The following is a 23,659-nucleotide window of genomic DNA, read 5'->3' on the forward strand; positions in this document are numbered from 1 at the left end:
ATGTAATCGATGAGAAATACATCCTGCAAAAAATAAAAAAATCTACAACAATGATAAAAGTCATGTATGCGTTTTATTGAAACTCGTTCATTATCCAATTTCTTATGTGTCGTGCTTGACAAGCACTTAAATAGCACGCCTACACAATCAATATTATTAATGCAATATATTGTGCTAATAATATTTTAATGTAGATATTTACTATTTGTTCGACATATCAACACGATATAAATACATCATCATTAAACGACCAATACTACTGCGTAATATAACATATACTGTATAATAATATCGATCGTGTAGAGTTACTTTATATCACGTTATCAATAATATCATTGAATACGTACGAACTTTACAAAAACAGCTGACTTAACAAATAGATATAGGTGCAAATGTGACAAATATATCGTTCGCATTAGAAAATGTGAACGGATATCTGCGTATAGTATATGTACATTATATATGATTACACATTATTGACCGGCTCACTATCTAAAAATTTAAATAATAGAAGTTAACTATTAACATTATCTAGTATAAATGATAACGAGGAAACGAAATGTCACAACAATCTTGTGGGATGACGGAAACAATGCATTCGCAGTGGTAATTTTGCACCAGCGCAAAACAGGTATTTTAAAATAATTTTTTTTCTAATTTAACCATTCAATCTATAGATTTCATTTTATTCATTTATCAAAAATTGACAATAAACGTTACATGAGCTACTTCTTCTTAAAAGATAGAAAAATGTATCTTTTATATTGTTTTTTAAGTTTAGATTAGATTTATTATACAACTACTCTATCCAAATCAAATAGTAGATCACATGTAGTTAGATAGCTGATTCTTAAAGGGAAGATATGACTTTTGTATCATCATAGTGTCTCAAAGAGTTAGCGGCAAGTTGGATATTTTTTTCCTTCATTATAATTATATAATTATTGTGATAGAACATAATCAAATTGGAAATTGCTTTTATTTTAATACAAAAATTATCTTTGCCACACAGTAATTTTAATTATTGCGATATGATTGCGATCGGGTATACTGGAACAAATAATCCGGTGGTACCTTTTACAAAGGTTTCGATAAAAAAGCGTATTGCGTACTTAGGGAGCCGCGACTGATCTCGCCACGTTCGACTTACCAGATAAACTTATAACTTAACTTCTAATTTGATTAATTTCGCATGCGTACGACCATTTTGTGAGGGCCGCATAATAAATTAAATTTTGCATATATGAACAAACATTCATTTAGGAAAACATCTCGATGGATTTATAAGACTATATCTTAAAAATGATGATAATTCGTGACACGAACATTTTAACGAGGCCGGCTCTCGAACAGTGTCATATAAATATTTGTGTAAAAATAAAGATACGCTGATTGTACAATAACAATAATTATAATAGAAAGAAATTATAAGCGATAAAGTATAATAATACTATTCGGATGGAAAAAAAAACAAATGTGTATCTCGATCTTCACGACACGAGACACGCAAATAATAACACACTTCTCTCTATCTCTCTATAAATCAATCAATCAATCTCTCTCTTTAATATATATATAATACAGATAGATAGATAAATAGATAGATAGATATACAGATATATATGTATGTAATATATCTATATTATATTAAAAAACAACCACTATATAAAATATAAATATTTTATATATTTATATATCTCTCTTTCTCTTGCCGTTTCCACAGCTAGCTGCCTACGTAGGGCTGGACGGATGCAATGCTCTGTTATGTAATTTCACTTTTCTCTCGCGTTGAGAAAAAATAAAACTATTACTAAAACTAATAATATAAAAGAAAAAACATAAAAATATAAAAGGAGAAAAAAGAAAGAAAACATATCACGCATCTTGCGACTTTCGATCACGGCAATCCGTTAAGCCGAATAATGATAATCAACGATTAACTATTAAGTTACATTTAGAATAAAAATTATGTTCTTTAGAATATAAAGGAGCTTGAAGAAAAGAGCTCAAGAAAAGAGCTTGATTTTTGCAATTTTATCCATTTTAAAATTCAATTCATTGTAACACGTAAAGTGTTATTGATCTTACATTATAATTAGCGTTAACCGTCATTGATGCAACTGACCTTTATCAATCAATTAATTAAACTAAAGTATATTACGCAACTTAAAAATTCAATAATAAATAAATCAAATAATACAATTTTCAAAATACATAACAGTGTTTACGTAATACGCGCCGCGCGCGTGTGATGTATCATAAATATTACTTTAATAAAACACGCGTTCAGCAAAACAATGATAAATGAACATTAATGCTAAATATTATAAAGTACTTGATTGGACGGAAAACTGTTAATAATGCTAACAATAATATATAATTATACCATTAATATTTATATATTAGATCAAAAAAATCTTTAATGAGTCAATTATAAAATTCGGTAACGGTTCATTGCCGTGCAGTATGTCTTACATTACGTAAAAATTTATATATATTACACACACACACACACACACATACACACACATATTTCTTAACAATTTTTTTTCACTCTATCCTTTAAGCTTTCAAAAGTATAGAAATATTTTAATGCATTATCGTTATTAATAATCGAATTTTAGTTAGATGTATGGTACCCAGTACGGTCACATTAAAAAGTAGTTGTAACTATTACTCCGATTTTAAGTATGTGTAAATGTAACAAATATAGAGATCCCTTACTATAAAACTTTCAACTTAATTTATCCATTTTAATGTCGACAATGTTTAAACTCTGACATATTAAAAGTCGCGCTAAATGATGATAGCAAAGGTCATTTATTGCATTAAAAATTTTTGTCGATTACGTAATCAAAAATACTTCTTCAGCAACGTAACTAAAATAATCATGTTTTATCACAAGCAAAATGATGTATGTTTTCATAATAAAATAATTGGAAATTTAATTCCATTTAAAGACTCTTGATACATGGTTAACAAATCTCTCGATGTACAAAAAAAATGGAAAATAGAGAACAGACTCGTGATTATACAATACGTGACAAATTCTGTATTAATTTTTGTGCATAAACTTTCACAAAAAAGTAATAATTTTTAAAAATTATTATCAACAGCTCATAAGTTTTGTTTTTTGGCATGTAAAATTACTTAGTAAGGTAAGAGAGTAAAATGGATTAATATAGAGCATTAAGCTATGGAATACAGTCTTTGTTTCATAAATCAGCAATAAAATAAATTAATTTTTGCTAGAAGAATATTTTTTCCTCATTTTTATTTTGTAAAATTTATATTTTTATTGTAATGTATTTTAGTATTGAAATCGATTTTTGCTTGGTTACTGTAAATTTATACGAGTGACTTGTAATGACAGATATTTCAGACATTTATCAACATTTGAATTAATGTCGACTTTATTAATTTAATCTTAAGTATTTATTTATGGGATTATGCAATTGATACTCTGATATCCTGTGCAATATGTCCTGCAAATTTTATTATTCGACACTTCGTAAAATTTATAAAATTACGCGCATGGTATTAAATCAGAATTTTGATCACTTACACACACAAACACACACACACACACACACACGTGCGCGCGCATACTATCTTACGTTATGTAATGCTTTCTTAACTTTCTTTATATTTTAAATGTTGCGTTCAGAACGACTCATCATATTTATAACAATCGTAATTTTTTTTGTTTTCTTCAACATATGTATAATATATTTTTCTATTTTTTAGTCCATCCTATACTCTCCCGTCAATACTTTTTATAGTTTATTTGCATTCTATTAGTCCACTTACGAATGTACGTCGTATAAATATATTGTAGAAAAATTGGAAAAATCCTAATACTTATAACAAGTCACCATTAATCGCGCATTTGATCTGAATTTGTTTGATATTTAACTCAGGTAGCTTCGGAGAGTTCCAGCGATTATCGATCTCGTAACATAAATTTATTTACATTCTGTTATCGTAACAATATGCCACGCTCGCGAACGACTTACAGACAAAGTTCGCGCCTTTGGAGCTCATTTAAAAGTCTCATTATCGAAATCACGGATGACATCATCCGTCATCGACGGAAAACTTTAATGCTTCATCGGCTGTGGTGAAACAGCAAAGATCGTTCGATACGGACTTGATCTTTGATCGCGCTTTCGCCGGATGAACGATAGTAATATTGGAGACCACCTACCGTTAATGGAACCTACCGTTAATGCACGTGAAACTACTTCGAGTAGACGTCTTGTCATCGCCATTCGATTTCTTGTCGATCGCAACAGCCTGAAATGACGACGACGACGGTGTTGTAATCACGTAGCAAACTCTCACGATGACAACGTGTCAAAGGAACGTCGCGCGTCACGTCGCGTCGGCTAAACTTCCGTGGAATGCGTCTGTATTCGCACTTTCTTCTGCGAGCCGTTCCTCGATAAGGTCGGGCTGTGTGCCGAGAAGCCAGGATTATGAATGCCAAGGGGTTTCGGCTTCTTCAGGGAGCTCCTAAGGGGCGAAGCTGTACTAGCCACGCTACCGGAAGTCGCTACCGATGCCGTCGATCCGTTTCCGGCCCCGCCGACGTACGGCTTGCCGCTGGCGTCTGTCATCGAGATCGTACCACCTGCGATGAAATAAAATTAATGCCGCGATTACTTTTCGCTTTTTTTCATTCTTGATCCTGCTTATGTCGAAAAACTTTTATTACCTTTATATTAGAAATGTTATCATACAATGTAATCGAACTATTATATGTACGTATGACAGATATGACGTAACACAGATTACAGATATCTAACGTACATAGCAGCGATCTGCAGATCGCGATAGAATACTATCAATATAATATATAAAGATGTAAATAAGATAATAATAGATGATAATATTATATTTGAGAATCTAAACTTAATGAGGAAATTTGGTCGGTTGTGGATTTTGGGAAATTGGACCACTAACTTGTCCAGTTCGAGCAGCTTACCGTTCGTAGGTTGGTGATATTCCCGATATCCTGGATTATTTATAGTGGCTCCACGGGGATCCGTGACGACCCTAATCTTGGTTGGGTCGCCACCTCTTCGAGCGTAAATACCCTCGTAAACGGCAGAGACCAGTACGCCAAAGTTCAAGGCGATAGCAACTAACTGGAATAATAAATAAAAACGTTCTATCTAAAAGTGCTTTGATCAAAATTCGATCGTGCAAAGCTACGTACAACGTAAAAAATATCGCGATCGCATCTTCTCTTACAATTAGTATATCTCACAATGTCACAATTCTTCTTGCCCATTTCATACGTTTCTCGTCTAGTAAATTATGAAAAACATAACAATTATATTTGCAAACAATAATTTAGAAATATCCTATATGTACTTTTGTAATATATCGAGATCTGCATGAAAATTAGCATATGTATAAAAAAGGTATTTATTGTTAAAAATAAGTAAATTTTCACATACTCATAATCTATAACGTATTCGTATTAGAGTATATGATTTTAATGCGTAATATGTTTACCATGAAATAAATGAATTTTTGAACATACTGACAATCGCTTGTAAAATCGGTCTGTTTGCAATTATACATATATTTAATATTATACTGATTAGACAAGTACAACAGATATGAAATAAAGAAGCAAAACTCTACGCTTTTAAAATACATTGTTGAAAAATGAAAGAACATGAATTTAATTGCTTTTACCACTCGTATAATAGGTATGGTGAACTTACACTGATACGCGCGATAACAACAAAATTAATTCACTAAGAAAAGTCTATTACGTCTACAGATGTTTTATTCTGCGACAAAGATTCATTCGTATTAGATTGTTTGGTCTGAAATAAGATAATGTATAATGTATCTATTCGAAAATGAAATATAAATAAAGTCACAAACGTGCTTGAGATGTGAACTTTACGTACGCGACCCAACATTACGGACAACACGTGATTATTTTTCCGAGAATCGCACATTTATTATTTATTCGTTTTTTCGCACTAATTGGCTTGCAGAGGCCAATTACCCGACACACCGTCCGTTCCAATCCACTGTTCTAATTTGGCGCAAATATCTCCATATTCTCCATGTACTACCGATTCCATCGAAATACCGATTCACAATCGAGACTTGGCTATAATACATGTCGCAATGCCGTAGTCCCTTATCATCTCACAATCAGAAAGAAACGATTTTACACCATGCATCCTATCTCTATCGTCGAGCACAAACAAATGTCTTTCTCTTTCTCTTCTCTCGTCGTTCGGTCGTTCCTTCTTACACGGCGAGCGAGTAACTATAAAGAGGCTAGGCTGGCTAGGGAGATCCTCATCGCGCGTATACTATATACTATCGATACGAGGAGAAGAAGCATCATCCGTAGGTGGTGATCGACTGGGTGGATGGATGGTGGAAGGAGTGCGCGAGGAAGGGGAGACAATTTAATTAGGGCTAACAAAGAAGCCGCGCGCGCGCCATTGTCGTTCCGTCGCTATAATTAATCTAGTAGTCGTCCGGTGTTTGCCTCCTTTCTTTTTGTCCTCCTTGGGGACGAGCGTCGCGACGAGCTTCTCTCCCCGGTTTCTCCCCTATACCGCGAGAGACCTGATAAAGGAGAACGCAAGCAACCACTATGCTCACATCGTCCATGTTATCTACCACCCCTTTTCGATTTATCAATAAGGCAATGGTTATTTTCCCTATGGGTCATGTCCCGTCGCGTTGGACGAGTTTCTTTCGCGTCAAAGTACAAGTGACAAGTAGAACCATCACCAAATACACCGAGAGAAAACAATAAGTCGTGGAAAAATAAAAATGAAAACTTGAAATACTTAAAAAACTTGCTTAATAATGTAGAGAGATTGTATAGGCAACAGAAACTCCATTTCACGCGGATGAGCACGGTGCATCGTTTGCATTGCACTTACACGACAAACGACGTGAGGACTTTTACAGAGCGTTTTCATCTCACGTTATTTAACTAGCAGCATGTATAGAATAAATTGTAGAATATTAGTTAATGTATAATTGGAATAATTTTGTGTGATTTGCATCGTGAGAAAAGTCCACCAGATACAGCAGCTGATTATGTGCAGCGCTTAAATTGCTCATTTCAGCGATCTTTTTACGCGGCATTTCTATCCGCAAATTATTTCGATATAACTTGGTTTTAAAGAAGTTAACTTGAGATTATTATTTTTCGATTATAAATTTTTTAATATAGAATTGCTTTTTTTCATTGGTATAAAATTATCAAGTTATCATAAATTTAAATTTATAACAAAAGCTTCGTAATTTTCATTTATACATATTTTGCATTAAATATTATTATATCGCGTAATGTCACTAATATGATACTGGGGAAGCGAAATACTGGGAAAACGAATACATTAACTCGATTGAATTTTCTTGAGTAACGACATTACCTTGCCTTGTTTTTGCTTATTCATTCTGTCCAATTCAATTTCGTCCTTGGCCCCTTTCAAGAGACTCTGTTTCCTTTTATTCATTATTGTGTATTTTCGACGATAAAATATCAGCATACCATCGTATCTAACACAATGATAAAACGATCTCTATGTTGAAGAAAAACTTATCGCAAGCCAAATGTACTGTACAGTGACCAATCAATCAGAGATAGTGCTTCATCTTTTTTAGCATTTTTATAAATTACTCATAAAAAATATAAGTAATAATTAATACATAAAACTGATCAAATGTATTATCTACGTATTCTTTACACAACAATTATCTACGAGCTGAAGAAAGTAATTAAACATAACCATCGGGGTTTCGAATAGCAGAAAGTCCCGTTCACACTCTAACTTGTGTGCCACGCTCCACGCTAAAAGGCTGAATATGACGAACTAGGAAACAAAAGAAATTCACTTCGCGCAAAACTGAGAACGAGGACAACACGGCGAGTTCATTAACGATCGAGACCGAAACACTCACTGCGAGCCCGCCAATGTCGGCTCATTGTTTTAAAAGTTATCTATGAGTCGTAACTATGTGTCGCTCCGACACATACTAAGTCGCAATCGGTGGGGAGACAGAAACAGAGGCTTAAAGAAACACCTGAGTCCAGTTCACGATCAGGTGGTTTCTAAGCTTAAGCTTAATTCTCCGGTCACATATACGTTTCTCGGCCGATTGACAATTCACTGGCACACCAGCGGAAATATATAGCAATATATTATTTAATTGTATATAGAGTTATCTGGATATATCGTTCACATTTCTTTATCTCTTTTAATCTTTTTGTATAAAATTTTGTATCACCAAGACCAAGTACAGCAGACGCGAGTAAGTTCAGAATGATCTACCTTAGTATATTCGTAGCATATTTCAATCAAGTTGAATTCCCACAGAAAACAGCAAAAGGAAATCTACGAAGTCTTGGCAAGATTATCTCTTGCTAAGACTTTGCAGATTTCCTTTTGCTGTAAAAGAGAATATAATAATCTTTCTTTCTCTCTCTCAACAAGTTCAGCATGCAAGAGAAAATACATTTGTAATCATTAAAAGTATCAAAATATTAACTAAGAATAAGAAATATGTGAAAATTATGAAGAAAATCTGTACGTGACATCTTGAAAATATCTTGAATATAGGGATTACGTACAATATTAGTGTATCTGATAAATATTCTTCAGATCAGCCGTTCTATCATGTCGGATATATCTCAGGAACATATATATGAAAGACAGAGAGAGAGAGAGAGAGAGAGAGAGAGAGAAAAGATATAAGAATCTAGTTATTTCAAAAGTGCATATTACTGCAAGTTGACTAATCTAGAGTTTTTGGACTTACATTCTTTCATTGCTCACATATAGGATAATCATTCCGTAAAAAATTATAATAACGAGTTGAGTATTTCCTTAACAGAATCTGAAGCTTTATTGTACTGCAAAGTACCGGACTGCAAAAACTGCGAGTGTTTGATCCGCATTGGCAAACACCCAAGCTGCCTTGTCTTGTAATAAAAACAAATTTCCAAAGTGCGTTGGCGACGTTATCGTTTCAGTTTCATAAAACGTGACCTTCTTTCACATTCAACCGTCATCGTCGCCACGTTGCGCTCTCTGTGGTCAATATACAATTTAAATTACTATTCATTGCCAACGAAAAACGCAATTTATTTCTTGATAAGTCTGTACATCCGTATTAAAATCAGTTTAATAGAGTCAGATTAAGTTTTATGAGGGGAAATGCATTTTATTAACAGAGACTTATAAACTTTGAGTTTTTGCACGTAATGGAGATATTTCTATTTAATTAACAGTTTGCAGAATTTTAGCAACATCGTTTAGAATATTAGGTTAATTAGAAAGTTTGTTTTAAAAGAGAAAGTTTCTTGTCTATGCAGTCAAAGAATACATAAAATTGAAGGAAAAAAAAATATATATATATATCTAACAAAGATTTTGTCGTGCCAATATACTTTACCTGCATGTAAAAAGCTTCTCCTCTTGTGATGACAAAGCTATTGGCTCGATCATCCGTTTGCAGAGCAAAAAGGCTGGCCGCCACAATCGACAATGCCGCTAAAAAGAGATATCAAACAAATTGATTTATAAAATATTTGAATTCCATATAATTTTATATTTTAATATGTAATTTTATTGTGTAGTTTTAATGTGTAATTATAATACAATTTATTATTGTTGGATATTAGAAATTGATATAAAACTATATGAATAAAAAATTCGAACGCGTTGGTTGGCTTAATATATATTATACGTATATCTCCAATATTCCCTTAACTTACATGCGAAGTCATTGCGAAGTCAATGCAATGAAAAAGATTATAGGTACTATCGTGGCATCGTAATATATTGCTTTACTGTAATACAATCTCCCATAGACATTCGATGCCTCGTATAAGGGCTCGTAAATAGGCCAGTAAGTAGACGAGCGCGAGCAAATGGTAATTCTAATATACATCCGCTTTATTGCAAAATTACGTGGAACGCACTGATGAAAAGAACTTTTAATGCCTTGCACGTGATTCGGATTCTTTGTACACATACATCACATGTCAAAGTTTTAGCTCATAATAACACAATTATGCAATAAGTACTATATACTATATACCATAAACACGCAACAGATGTAAATGCGTAATATCTCAAGCATATACATGTTTCAATAATAATAGTAGTTTTAATTGATAGAATACTTAAAATAATAGTAATTTTCCCCGCTATTCACAATTTAATTACTGAAGTAAAACTAATATATTTGTCTGATACGTTGTTATGTAAATAATATGTTAAATTTCTTTCCAGATATTGTAATATTTATATATACATACATATCTATATATATACACAGTCTTTCATATACTATCTACTACTTCACAATTTTAAATGTATTTACTTTATTTTATTTCTCTGTAAAATAAATATAATTTTGTTTGATTAAATATTGTTTTATACTGCTTGTTAAGCAGATAATTGGAACCGTTTAAAAATCTCTCTCTCTCTCTCTCTCTCTCTCTCTTCATTTAAATTAATATATTAGAACATTGATTTGTACTCACTTGCCAATGTAGCGAGGGCAACTTTGCCTATTAGGGCAGTACTGTACGAAATTACAACCCGTTTCGCGGAGGAGGCCATCGCTAATTGAAGCACAGCCAAAGCGACCAGAATCGCCAAAAGAACAGACGCGGCAGCGGCGGCTAATCCCGCTACCCACACAGCCACTGGAAATAAAGAAAGAATTCCATGGTAATTCTATTGCATCCCAATGTAATCCCGGACTCGCATTGAGCTTTCTTGCCGTGGGAATTTTTAGCGCTGCATAATCCCGTGACTCCACCTCCTTTATACGCTTACGTTTTTCGTAATAACGTAACGAGAAAATGATAGAAGAATAGAAACGGAACGGGAAAATAATTAATCGCAAGATTTTTATTAATGTTAAACGAGTTAAACGAATCACACATTATATATGACTTTTTATAATAAATATTCAAGAAGAAAAATAAAACTATCGTCGTAACCATTCATCACGGAGGTAAAACGTAAATAATCCTTGCTCAATTTAAGATTACTTAATATTAAAACTATTTGATTCGCCAACGTTCCATCTAATTCTTAATTTGATTAATTACGGTCAAAAACCATAATATATTCCACACATTTAAATGCATAGGAAAGGTTGAAAAAAGTATATAAATACGTTATAATGAAACTCACACACTGGTTGGAACCTGGAGACGCTTTGGCCGCACCACTCACGTCCATAAAGAAGGAGTTTACATTGTCTCCATGGTCCGAAGTAACCCTTCTCCGCGGCAGTGCCAGCTGTAACAACATAAATGGGAAAAATCGAATATGATGAAAATTTTCTTTTCTTTTCTTTACCGGCAAATACGCTGGTAAAAAAGCTGCGCGATTCCATTTGAACACAATCTTGTTAACAATTAATAAAATAGTGTGATCTTTATCGGTCTTAATTCTTAAAATGCATAATTTAATACAGCTAAATTAGCTATTTGATCCGGCCAATCGACCGCCATCTGTTGCGAGTTGTAAATTATAGAGAAACTAATTTGTCGAATTAACATATAATCATATGTTCTACGTGGAAATAGAAGAGAAATATAAACATAGATATATATAAAAAAAAATATCAACTGATGTATAATAAACATATAAATAATAATGGAAATAATATATAATTAATATGTATATGTAAATTAGTTATAATAACTTATTAAAAATTACAATTTTCAACTGCGAATTAATTAACTCGTTCCTTACTTCAATTTTTAATAGTAGAGAAAAATGTTAATTATAGAGAATTCCCATTGGTGATTAAATTCATATAAAATAAACAATAATTCTAAAATATCAGCATATATATTTGTTATTCAAAATGTAAAAAGTTCTTTTTTTCGCAAAAGCGTAGCTTTCGGTCATTTATTATCAATAGCCCTAACATCGTCACGGCGCGCGGCTGACGGCTGGCTGGCGCTGGCGCGTCCAGTTGGCCGCGCAATTTTCGAATTCCTTCTTTCCGCGAGCCCTTACGTCAATCACGTCATTCGTAGAGGAGTAGAGACATCGGCGACATCGCGTGTGATGTGTCGAGACTCGAGAGCAGATCGTAGCTTACAATTTCCTCACGTTATTCTTCTATCGTGTAGTAACAAAACGCGGGTCGAGAGTACCGAGTACCGAGACTACCGGAGTGCAACAAATGTAAAGCGCCACGATACGCGTGTAACGCGATCGTCATAAGCGTACCGGAGGCACACCGCCCGCGCCCGGGCACTGATCTTAACCTAAAACACCTCGCGCGGGCCCTACTTGACACTCGGCACACAGCGCGCGGCGCGCGGCAGGGATCGCGAAAAAACTTGACATAATCGCTAATGAGCGCACTAATAAGTGCGCGATCGCGATTGATCGTAAATCGTAATTAACTGAATCTTCGCGCGAATGAGTATTATGTTATGTGAGTGCTATATCAACTATATGAAGAAGCCACAACGGAGAGAGAAGCAGGAGGAAGTCTCATCGGAGTAGACAGCGGAGCGATCGTGATTAAGGTGAGACTACCTAGTTTGTCACTTATTTATTACTCGTTGGCTGCGGAATTAATCGTTTGTCGTTTGTCTTCGCGATGTCGTTTGTTTACATGATACATTTTGTATGCATCTGCCCACATTTTGCATCATTATATCCATAATATAATGTGTGTTTATTATTTTCTCTTAACGTATTTAAGATTTATGATTATTTGGATTATTTATATAAAAATTGAAAACTTGTACTTATCAAATATTATAAAAGTTTATGCTATACGAAAAAGATTCTTTTTCAAAAATTTTTTTTAACTATTTTATTACAAATATCTGCTTGTAAGATGAAGAAAAAGTTTCATGCAAGTAATAATCATTAAAAAAATACAATATATCAATTACTTTAAGACTTCTGTAATTTGAGATATGTGGTATTTTACAGATTAACGCGCGCGCTCTTCCAAGTATTCCAAGTCCGCCAAGTCTGCCAACATCGTGTACCGGTGAGTCTAGAATTACTTTTTATTTTAACTCAAGATATAAATTGTTCACGCCTTGAGACATGTTTCGGAGAATATTTTGCGTCGATATAGACGCACGGACGCATAAACGCTCGTGCAAGCGACGGCCTCAATAATTATTTGGCGGTGCATATCTAACGACGCGACGCATTCAAAAGTCGCCTAATGCACTTTGAAAGGCTTGATGCATGTTTTCAAGCGGAAAGAATATTAAATGCGCTTTTGTTGTAATTGACGGCGTTTCGCGATTCCTCGCACTGCTAGAGGCACACAGAAATTTTACACACAACTGTGCTGAAAAAAAATTATATTTGTATCCTTGATTTTGGTTTAATCGTTGTTAATTTGGAGATAAAGAATATATATTTATATAAATAAGGACGCGCGACCTCAGTCCGCTCGACCCTAAATACAATTCGCTCTTTGGACCATTCTCGTATAATACATTTACGTAATACATTTATGCGCGCAATAAGCGCGCATCTCGGTACATGCGCGACACAGCAGATGCAACAACATCACTTCTGCAAAATTAGGCAAACATATTTTGTTTCATTAGCCTCGTAAGAGAAAATGCATTATAATATTGTTATTATTTGTCGCATTCGTACCATGCCTGTCACAGCTCTTTCTTTAATAAAATCACGATTTATGTATAAAATAATCAAGTAAAAAACATATGTTACTGTACTTATGCATTTAAATGAAAAAATTTATATTTCTTATTTATTTATTATTGAAAATTTAATTTATCATTGAATAATAATTCAAAGTTAAAAATATAAATATTCATCTACTGGTCCTTAAGAAAATTTATACGTATAAATATTACATATTTTTTCAATGCAAATATTTTTATCATGAAAATCTTGCACCTCTATGCCTTGACAACGCTTAAGAAAACTATACCGTTATAGTCATTATAGCGAGCTTTCAAACATTATATTTAGCGTTTTTATTTATATGCAAAAAAATATAAAAATGGATTAAATAGGACGTATCTCTATACACATTTCTTCCATAAAGTTGGAAAAATTTAATTAAAACGACATCTTTTAACATCTACCGTGAGGCATGCGTAATTTTTTATATTGTTTTCCATATCATTTTATATTGAAATGTAATGCCCGTAAAGGTAAAAATGTCTTCATATCTCTCATAAAGTCCATGTTTTTTTCCAATACAAAACATTTAAGAATCGTATATGCAATAATAAATTAATATCAACCGTTATATATCTAAAAATATTGGGATCAATTGGGATAGAATTGTAAATATCAATGAGACATACTCATGTATAATATGGAACCAATTGCCGTTTTTCATTCTATATTGCAAAATGTATAATATGAAGCATAACAATTAATATATTATTCTATAAAAAGATTTCGAACGAATCGCAATTCAAAGATTACCTTCTGTATTATATAGTACCGGAGATTTGACTCTTATTCGTAACATCTTTCTAAAAGAAATAAAAACTGAATTTTAACGAAAATATAAATATTAAATATTAAATTTGAATAGATTATTTTTTATCTTGTTTGGCGCATAGTTGCTTCATCTCGTGTACTATTTTAATAGCGCATGCTCAAGAGACAAACCAGTTTGCGTAAAATCCATAACTATTGAAAGAGCATATGCAAAAAATATATTTGTAACGAATTCTCTTGCGTGACAAGAATATATCTCGATGTTCTTGAACACTAGCATGGTGATAGGAGTTAACGATCCATGAATAAGATCAAACAAAAAATCGTATGAGATAATATTAAGACGAATTTAAAAGTACAAAGATTACAATGGAGCTTCTTAATTTGTCTTACTTTTACAACGCGTTATGTTATGCAACAGAATCGGGAGTGCATCAACGTACCTTGTGTCGGTATATATAGGTTTGCGATTCCGTGCTGCAATTTCTTATGTCTACAAAAACGCACTTCATTCATCTGCATTCGCCACACTTGGATATTACCTTTCTTCGCGGTATCTTTACTGCACTGAAGTAATAGGTTTCTTAGAAAAAAAGACAATATCCCCACACAAAAGATATATCGAATTATAAATAGCTATTATTATACTAATAGCTATTATTATATTAATAGAGATAATATATTTATTTATCATAAACATATGGTCGAGTCTTATCGCAAACAGTTTTTCAATCACTTAATTTTTTATTTTTACTCTATTTTCGTAAATAGCATAGATTTCTTTTATCGATATATCGTTCTGTGTCAGAGAGAACATATAACAATATGATATCATGACGATTCACGTTTGATCAATATAATTAATATACGCGATAATTATAGATTAGCATACATTTTATTATTGGTAACTAAATTTTTATATTCTGCTTAGATAATCTTAAGTATCTTAATACACAAAGCGGTCCTATTTATCTCCAATCATTACATATTCAATTAATAAATAAAAATTCTATGCACATTTTAACTATCTACAAAGTTTTACAATCGTCTACAGTTTGTCAATTCAATCTTCTTACTAATTACATTTCTAGCGGCTAGCTGAGTAATAATTATAAGCACCGTTATTTATTATTTTTAAAATGCCCATGGCACAGTCTCTCTCTCTCTCTCTCTCTCTCTCTCTCGTCGAACATTTCTACTTATTATTATTACAGGGGCTTTAATAAAACAACTAAAAAATATCCCATTTAACAAGAAATAAGAATAAAAAATGTTTAGAAATAGATAATGCTTCACGACAGATATTATATGGAGTCAAAGTTACATTGATCAACAATCGACTAAAATTCAAAAAGGTTTTGCAATTAACATATGCATTCTATTTCTTTTGTATTTACCAGTTACTAATATTTTGTGATTCTGAAATACATATATCATGTGACAATAATTATTATAATGTAGTAATCTCTCTATAATGGTCAAATGTTTATTAATTTAAAGCAGTACTCTAAAGTTAATCATCGCATAATGCGCTCGCTAGAACGCTGACATCTTACACTTGTGATGTACATGCATTTCTATAGCAAATATACAGCACAATGCTACCCGTTAAAAATGATGCGACAACGTCGTGCATCGTTAATTAAATTTTTCTTTCCATTTGCCGTTGTCCTGTGCACGGAATAAGACAAACCGATGCTCTTACCACAAATGAGATGAAAATAGGTAGTGTACGGTGGTGCGGACACCCACGCGGCTTCGTTCATATATTAAAAGGTCAAGCACGTTTGTACTTCCACGTTGAATTCGCTAATGGTTCCGCTGACGTTAGTCACGCCAACTGTAAACATGTTCTACGTAATTTGTACGTGCGTAATAATTTCAACGGATGCCTATGAATGCTTTAGAGAGATCCTAGTTTTGTTAGTATTTCACAATTTATATTAGGCGACATATTAAATAACATTGTAACATTAACAAAGATATTTAAAAAAATGTTATTTTATCTTTAATATAATCTAATTGTAAGATATAGTCTCATTTCTTATAATTATTTGATTTTAATTCTTGGAATTAGCCGATTACAACCTAAGAACGGCAACAACAACAAACGAGATCGTATAGTATGTATGCGTTGATCAGAATATTCTAGTATTATGCGCGACATTGTTATCATGTATTTACCGACTTGTTTCGGTAAATAACAATCTGGTCGCTGTATGTTATTATGATTCAAACTCCGCCTTAAACCTTCCCGCGATATGTTATGCAATCCTTCGCGTTGGTTATGATTATGCGTTCGTGGCGTGTGGTGTATATGGTGCGTGTACATTTCACAAATGGCTTCGAATTCAAAGGGGTACCGATCGATTTGTATTGTTTGCAAAATTATAATTAATTACAACTTGAACTTGATTAAATAATATAATCACTATTCGAAGCCATACGCAGATATTAAACAATTGTATGGTTTCTTAAAAAAAATTTAGTATTTTAAGATTGCCAAATCTTTTCCTAGTAATAGTGTAAATTCTTCAACGATGCTTCTATCTCTCTCTTTACCGATTTGTAAAATAATAATTAAAATTACACTTCAACAATATTAGTAATTTAAATTATCTATTTTACAACATTTATTGGATTTGTGTTATAAATCTCGTTTTAAGTGGTTCAACAAAATAATATGACAATCAATAATATATTATAAACGGTGAGAAAAAATTACGTGTCAAAATGTATACCAATCGCAATTAATTTTAATTGAATGGCTAAAAAGTGTTAAAATTCATTGCTTCTATAAGATGCAAACTGTACGTGATAAAGGATGTTAAAAGCGAGTTTTATCTCAATTTTAAACTATTGTAACAATGGTAGTTGTCCTTAAATGTCAAAATGTTTCCAAGTCGAAAGAGGAGGGTGGGAACGCCGCGCCAGATCTCCCTCTCGTTGCGAATAATATTAACACAAGAATCTCGGTTCTGTGAAATTAACACCGTTGCACTCGGCATGCATTGAGACGAATATCCATGTGGAAATATGCGGTTATGATTATACGATGATTGTGTGATCCGGGATGGATCACGGAATACGATCCGCGCACTTGCCGATGGCGCGACCAATATATATTTATTTTATATGTAAACCTAAATGTGTAATATTCGCGCGATATTCGCGATATAAATTATCACATCGTTGTAATCTCACGTGCATACCAAACAAATCCATATAGGAAACGTATAATATGTGGGCAGTGCTATGGAATCTAGAGTGTGTGACTCTTGAAACAGATCGTTCGTTCGCGTTATTACCGTCAGATATCAGTTTGTTCTCTGTGAGGAATTCAAGATATATCGCGCTGTGTGTAACATAAAAATGCAAGAGAGTCCTACTAAAGACGCTTAAAGCACTAAATGGTTCATAAATAACTACATTCTTGTAGTTCAAAATCAAAATTACTAAATCATTTTTAATAATTAATTTGTTTTAGCTAAGATTTTTATCTTCAAACATTATGATGATTTCTTGTCAAAGACGCGGAGCAAAAAGACAATTTATTGCTGACCATATCCAGTAGCCAGAAATTTTTTGCGTCAAACATTTTTAAGTCATTAAGTTGCAACATAAGTCGTGAATTCAAATAAATAATATTTTTTTTATAAGAAAAGCTTTATAAAATATAAAATAAAAAATGTTTCAATAGTATTCCAGCTATAAATAAATGCATTTTCTTAAGGAAAAGTGGATTTTATAATATTATTTCTGTATCACTGTAAAGGTTAAATAATAACAAAGACTTAAATAATAACTAGGCTTATAATGTATACGTCATATACAGTAATTTTTCCGCCATAATTTTATTGTTTACATATCCCTCTTAGTTGCACCATTAGAAACTACATATTAATATCGTTTCGCGTAGGTGTGAATGAAGGCGTGTATTGTTACCTAGAAAAATTCCAGTTCTGGTTCAGAATAAAAGAACAATTTTAGTACTAATAATGATAACTGTGCCGTTCCTACGTTTTAATTGGGGCTTCTTTTTTGGTCGGACCACCGATAAACAGTGGATTACCGCGATAATACTTAATAAATACTATGTCGTGAATGAAGAAATGTTATGCGTGCTTGAATGAAAAGACTACGAGTGCGTAAATATAGCCAACACGCTATTTTCCGCCCGCGGTGAAAGGAGCACATTGCATACGATCACACTCACAGTCGTGGAAATATGCTACTTACCATTTTTAAGAGCAATATTCATTGTATAAAGCTATAATAAAATCGAGAAATGTCTTCAACATCGCGTTTCGCATTTTCATCGAACTCATTAATCAATTTATTACAGCGCCGCGCCTAGAGTCTAGACAATGTAACGCATTAGGCAAATTACAATTGTAATTTAATTCTGAGAAATTTTGGCCTCACCGATCAAAGGCATATCTGAATATCCATATTAAAGCTTGCTATACTAGTAAAACCAATAATTTTTGAGATTGAGAAAATATAAAGTTTTTAGAATTGTGATTAGAGATATGGGTAAATAAAATTAAAATTAAAACATTAATAAATTGAATTGAATTGAATCTAGCAATTGAAAAACTAATTGTAAGAGACGCAAGATATCTCGCTGATCGATGGAATAACTCTGTTATTCTTTGTTAAGTTATTTATTGCGTCTCTTGTGATTATATCTTTTTTTTTAACCGTATGACATATAATACAGCAACATAGGCGGAGTCAATTACATTGTCGTGTCTTTAATCTTGTGCGACGATAAGTGGCTATCCCCTTCCAATATAAATGGACATCCTCGGGCGGGTAGTGGCAATTCATGTAACGTTCTTCCCGTTTCATAACTTACGAGAGATATCGGCTTACACACCCTCTCAAGAGATATCCATCGAAAAAATATTGCTGCCAAGGAAATGTCCAATTCAGTCTGGCTTTGCAGCTATAGCTATTTCGCTCTTTTGTTCCGCCGGAAGCTTAAGTAGCTTACGTTATCCGGCGTGAAAAGACCTGATGCTTTTATGGATTATTTCAGTATTTTCTTTTTCATATTCGACTCACATACCTATGGTTTTATTTCTACGTGTATCTTTCTCATTGTCTGATATATCGTATATATCAAGAGACCAGCAGAGACTATGATTTTTGTATCTCTTCACACGTGCATGCTTGACGATTAAAAGGAAAATTTTTTTTAATGTCCCGCAATCTTTATTTAATTATTATGAATCAACTATTTCAGAAATGTGTTAGATTAGATTCGAGAAGACTGATATCGAATAAATCGTAAATATAATAATTTAAAATGACTAAAAATAAATATAAATAATATAAAATGAGAATGCATAGAAGGAAGTGAATATGAGTAATGCTCTAAACAAATATTTTATAGACAAAATAATAAATATCGCAACTAATATCAAAAAAATATTAAACAATGGCGCACAGAGATGCACTGTATCAGTTCGCTTCCGAATGCATGACATACCGTTAACGTATGCAGTACCTACTACATCGTTATAATGCGTAAGTGAGCTCGCGCGCATTCACCAGCTTCAATATCAGCTCATACTTTCGCTTGCGTCATAAATCGCAAAAAAATGCAGTTATATTTTATAGATGACAGGCATGTGTCGAATACTGTGTAGTTTATATCCGGTGTACAAGGTCTATGCAATGATTTTTCACTGAAATATCCGGTAAAATCGGATGGCACGATGTGTCACGAAATAACACATTTCGCAATAAAGATCCAATGTGACAAATGCGATGATGTTTCCATTGTGTACCTATATGTATTATATAAAATAAATCGTAATAGTATATAATAGTATGAACAAAACCTATAAAATAATTATTTTTATCTACAAGCGAGCATTATAACATATATAATTACTATGATCTTGGCCCCTAACACACACAACCTAGGAAGAATATGCAAAGTCACTAGAGGACGATGTCTTGTCGTTCTAACGATTAACCGTCGTAATGGCACCGATCTATGTTAAATACGGACTATTATCGGCATGACATCCTGCAGATCTTGGCGTCACGATTGGCACGAACACGCGAACCATGACCTGGGTGTAGCTTGCCCACGCAACACATCGCAATCGTTGCGAAATATGCATCGCGCCATATATCCGTCAGTTATCTCAAAAAAAAAATCTCATGGCTTTTCTGAACATTCAATTTCTCAATTATAAATAGTAATGCGTTTTCGATTATTCTATTTTTTTTATCTCCAGGAAAGATCTAACTTGTTTATTGTCTTCTTACGTAGTAAAAAAGAAGATTCTTTAATATGACTTTATCTCTTCTATCATGTGCTCATTTCAAAATAATAAGACTTCAAACGACTTGCGACATTTCTTAATCTTTTCATAATTTTTCGAGCAATAAACATTTCTAAATTTGTGTATTTCTTTTAAAGAAAAAAAACAGCTATGCATATTAAAGCAACTATTATTGTTATTCAATTTCCATTATTGTATATGTTAGGGGCTCGTTGGCACAAGGGGCGACTTGTTTTATAAGAAAAAAATCACATTTTCTTATAAAACTGCAGAAAAATTACAAAATCTTTACGCATGCACAATTATTTCCCTGCTATAAATAGTGGAAACGCATCAGGAAAGTCTAATTTTCTCCAGGACTCCTTTGTCTCCACTATAATAAGCCCCTATAATTATCACGAAGGATAAGCTAGGCAACTATCTGTAATTGATATGAAAAGCGAGCGTAATGTAACGTCCTGGTACCGTACCTATAAACGCGCATTGAGCGTTGACTGTACTCTCGCAGGTTACATGGTGTTCGTATGTATTCGCTATATAGTCCATAGTAATGCACATTCCCACCATTTCCGCCGGATGTTGAATTCCCGGAGAACTTCTCCGAGGTAGGTAAACGCGATTTATCGTTTGAGAATTCCGCACATAGGCTGCCGTTCGCAACATTTGCATCGCGAAACCTAACGTCATCGTTTAACTTTGCAATTAACCATCTATGCAACTTCTCTCGGCATTAATAAAATTTTACGTAAAATTCATTGTAAAACATAATTTTTTAGTTAGATTAGGTTAGGTTACAGCAATTTTACAATATAAAATTAAAAATTTACAAACTGTATCGAAAAAAAAAAGTAGAAGATGATAATAGTTTTACTTCTTTTTCTTAATGCGACTTGTGGACTTAAACTATTTTGTAATCACATCAATGTAATATTTTTTATCATTTCTTTTTCTTTTGGAAGCTTTAATGACTAATAATGACAAAACACCGTTGTGACAAAACTTTAATAAAATACCTTTATTACTCGAGTACGAGTTAATTATCTTCTTTTTACGAGTATAATTTAATGTTCAAATTAAGACTAGCTCTTTTATTATTTATAAATTTCGTAGATTTAGGATTAATTATATATATATTTTGAAAAAGAAACTTTTTAAAACCAAATTACACTGAATTTTACAGAAGAAATTATTGTGACACAATAATAACAAAACCTTATGTTTTGGATATTTCCAAAAAAAATTTATCTAGAATTGGCTTTGTAAGTGTAAGCTAATGAAAATCTATTGAACGGCTCATCAGTTTTAACCTCAAATTGTGAAAATTATATTATTGATTGAAATAAGCAGAACAGAGTATTTTATTATAGATGAATTTATGATACAAAGATGAAAGCCGTCCCTATATTTTTATTATAGCTGTTATTATATTATAATTTATAATTATCTATTATTACCGTTATTACAATAACATTATTATCATAATATGGTACACCTACTCTTTTCAACTGTAATTATAATACATCACCCACACGACAATCGCTATGCATTGCCAAAACTTCTCGCATTATCTCTTCGAAACTTATTCGCTTCACATATATCTATAAGCGTGTAATATAATAGCAAACGCCCACGCAGGAATTTGCTGTAAGAGAAATTCTTGGAATTCTATAAATCTCAAGACATGGATATTTGAATAAGTAAAATACGTCGGCACTGACGTAAATGCATCTTTATTGAAAATGTTCCTATCAATGTATTTGTGTGTATTCTATCTTGCTCCAATGCTCTTCAGTTTTCGCGTACCAAATTAATGGGAGAATTATTCAATTGGAAAGACGTTAACAATAAATATTAATTATTATCGAAGAAATTGCTTTTGTTATTTAATTAGTTTATCTGTGTATAATATTTCCATTTTCTCTCGTAAATTGAAGTTATTAAAGGAAAGTAAATTCGTGAAATCATGAAATTATGAACGATTAGATTAATTAGACATTGGGCGGTATTCATAGTCGGTTCTTATTTCAAGACCGTCTTAAATAATGTTTTAAGATGCTAATACGGCTCTATGATTGGTTCATGACATCTTAAGATTGTACTTAAAACGGACTTAAATATAAGAACACCGACTATGAATACCGGCCATTAATATTATAATCTTGAAACCGAAAAATATAAATTTGACATAAATGTAATTTACATTTTTCTTAAATAATCAAAGGTTACTACAGATCAACAAAACAGTATATAAATATCCTCGCTATTATTATCCTCTATATACGCACTCTTTTATCCACCATATGTATCAGATTAACCGGGCTTGTGTGTGCGTGTGTGCGTGTTGAGCTTGAAATATGCAGTAGCCTCTACTAAATCCACGCACAACATGCGCGCGCCATAATTGTATTGCGAATCGTACAGTAACTTACGTCAATGAATTTCGGCCATTGTGTCGCAATTCAGTTCGGTGGTTACGACGGATATCGCGATTTGCTTTGTAGACGATAAAATGGATCGCGTTGCGATTGTGTAGCTGTGGCATATGTATATCGAGCGCAAACGATACGATTGACGACGCCCATGCTTCCTCTCATTACATTATCGCGCACCTTCGCCATGTGTATTTTCATACATTACTCATGTATAACACGGAAATATCGCAATCGATATAGCAATTAGGACATAATAAACACAAGCGTGAATGGAGTTATTTCTAGAAACGCAATCTTTCTTACCAAAAAAAACTTAAAACTTTTCTTTTCTGTTAACACATTTGCAACCTCTGACGTAATTTCACATCATTTTAAGATCTTGTAGCTGATTGCCGCTAACGTTATTTTATAGTACTTATTATAGGAA

At 32.8% G+C, this 23,659-nt stretch overlaps 1 protein-coding gene and 1 long non-coding RNA gene across 3 annotated transcripts in view; one reads left to right on the forward strand and one right to left on the reverse strand.

Moving 5' to 3' along the window:
* Nucleotides 1-54: 54 nt before the first annotated feature.
* LOC139823120 (uncharacterized) overlaps nt 55-23,659 on the reverse strand; it is a 32,846-nt gene continuing 9,241 nt past the window's right edge. For both annotated transcript variants that reach the window (XM_071795437.1, XM_071795448.1), the window contains 5 exons: nt 11,211-11,318; nt 10,550-10,714; nt 9,454-9,551; nt 4,988-5,150; nt 55-4,633 (listed from right to left, as the gene is read on the reverse strand). In XM_071795437.1, coding sequence (XP_071651538.1) covers nt 4,389-4,633; nt 4,988-5,150; nt 9,454-9,551; nt 10,550-10,714; nt 11,211-11,318 — 779 coding nt within the window. In that variant the 3' untranslated portion in view covers nt 55-4,388. The remainder of the gene's footprint in view (nt 4,634-4,987; nt 5,151-9,453; nt 9,552-10,549; nt 10,715-11,210; nt 11,319-23,659) is intronic.
* LOC139823166 (uncharacterized) overlaps nt 11,338-23,659 on the forward strand; it is a 38,505-nt gene continuing 26,183 nt past the window's right edge. Inside the window, exons 1-2 of the long non-coding RNA XR_011734719.1 lie at nt 11,338-12,568; nt 12,984-13,044. This is a non-coding gene — a long non-coding RNA (uncharacterized lncRNA). The remainder of the gene's footprint in view (nt 12,569-12,983; nt 13,045-23,659) is intronic.

Source organism: Temnothorax longispinosus, chromosome 1 (assembly GCF_030848805.1).
Source record: "Temnothorax longispinosus isolate EJ_2023e chromosome 1, Tlon_JGU_v1, whole genome shotgun sequence".
NCBI lineage: Eukaryota > Metazoa > Arthropoda > Insecta > Hymenoptera > Formicidae > Temnothorax > Temnothorax longispinosus.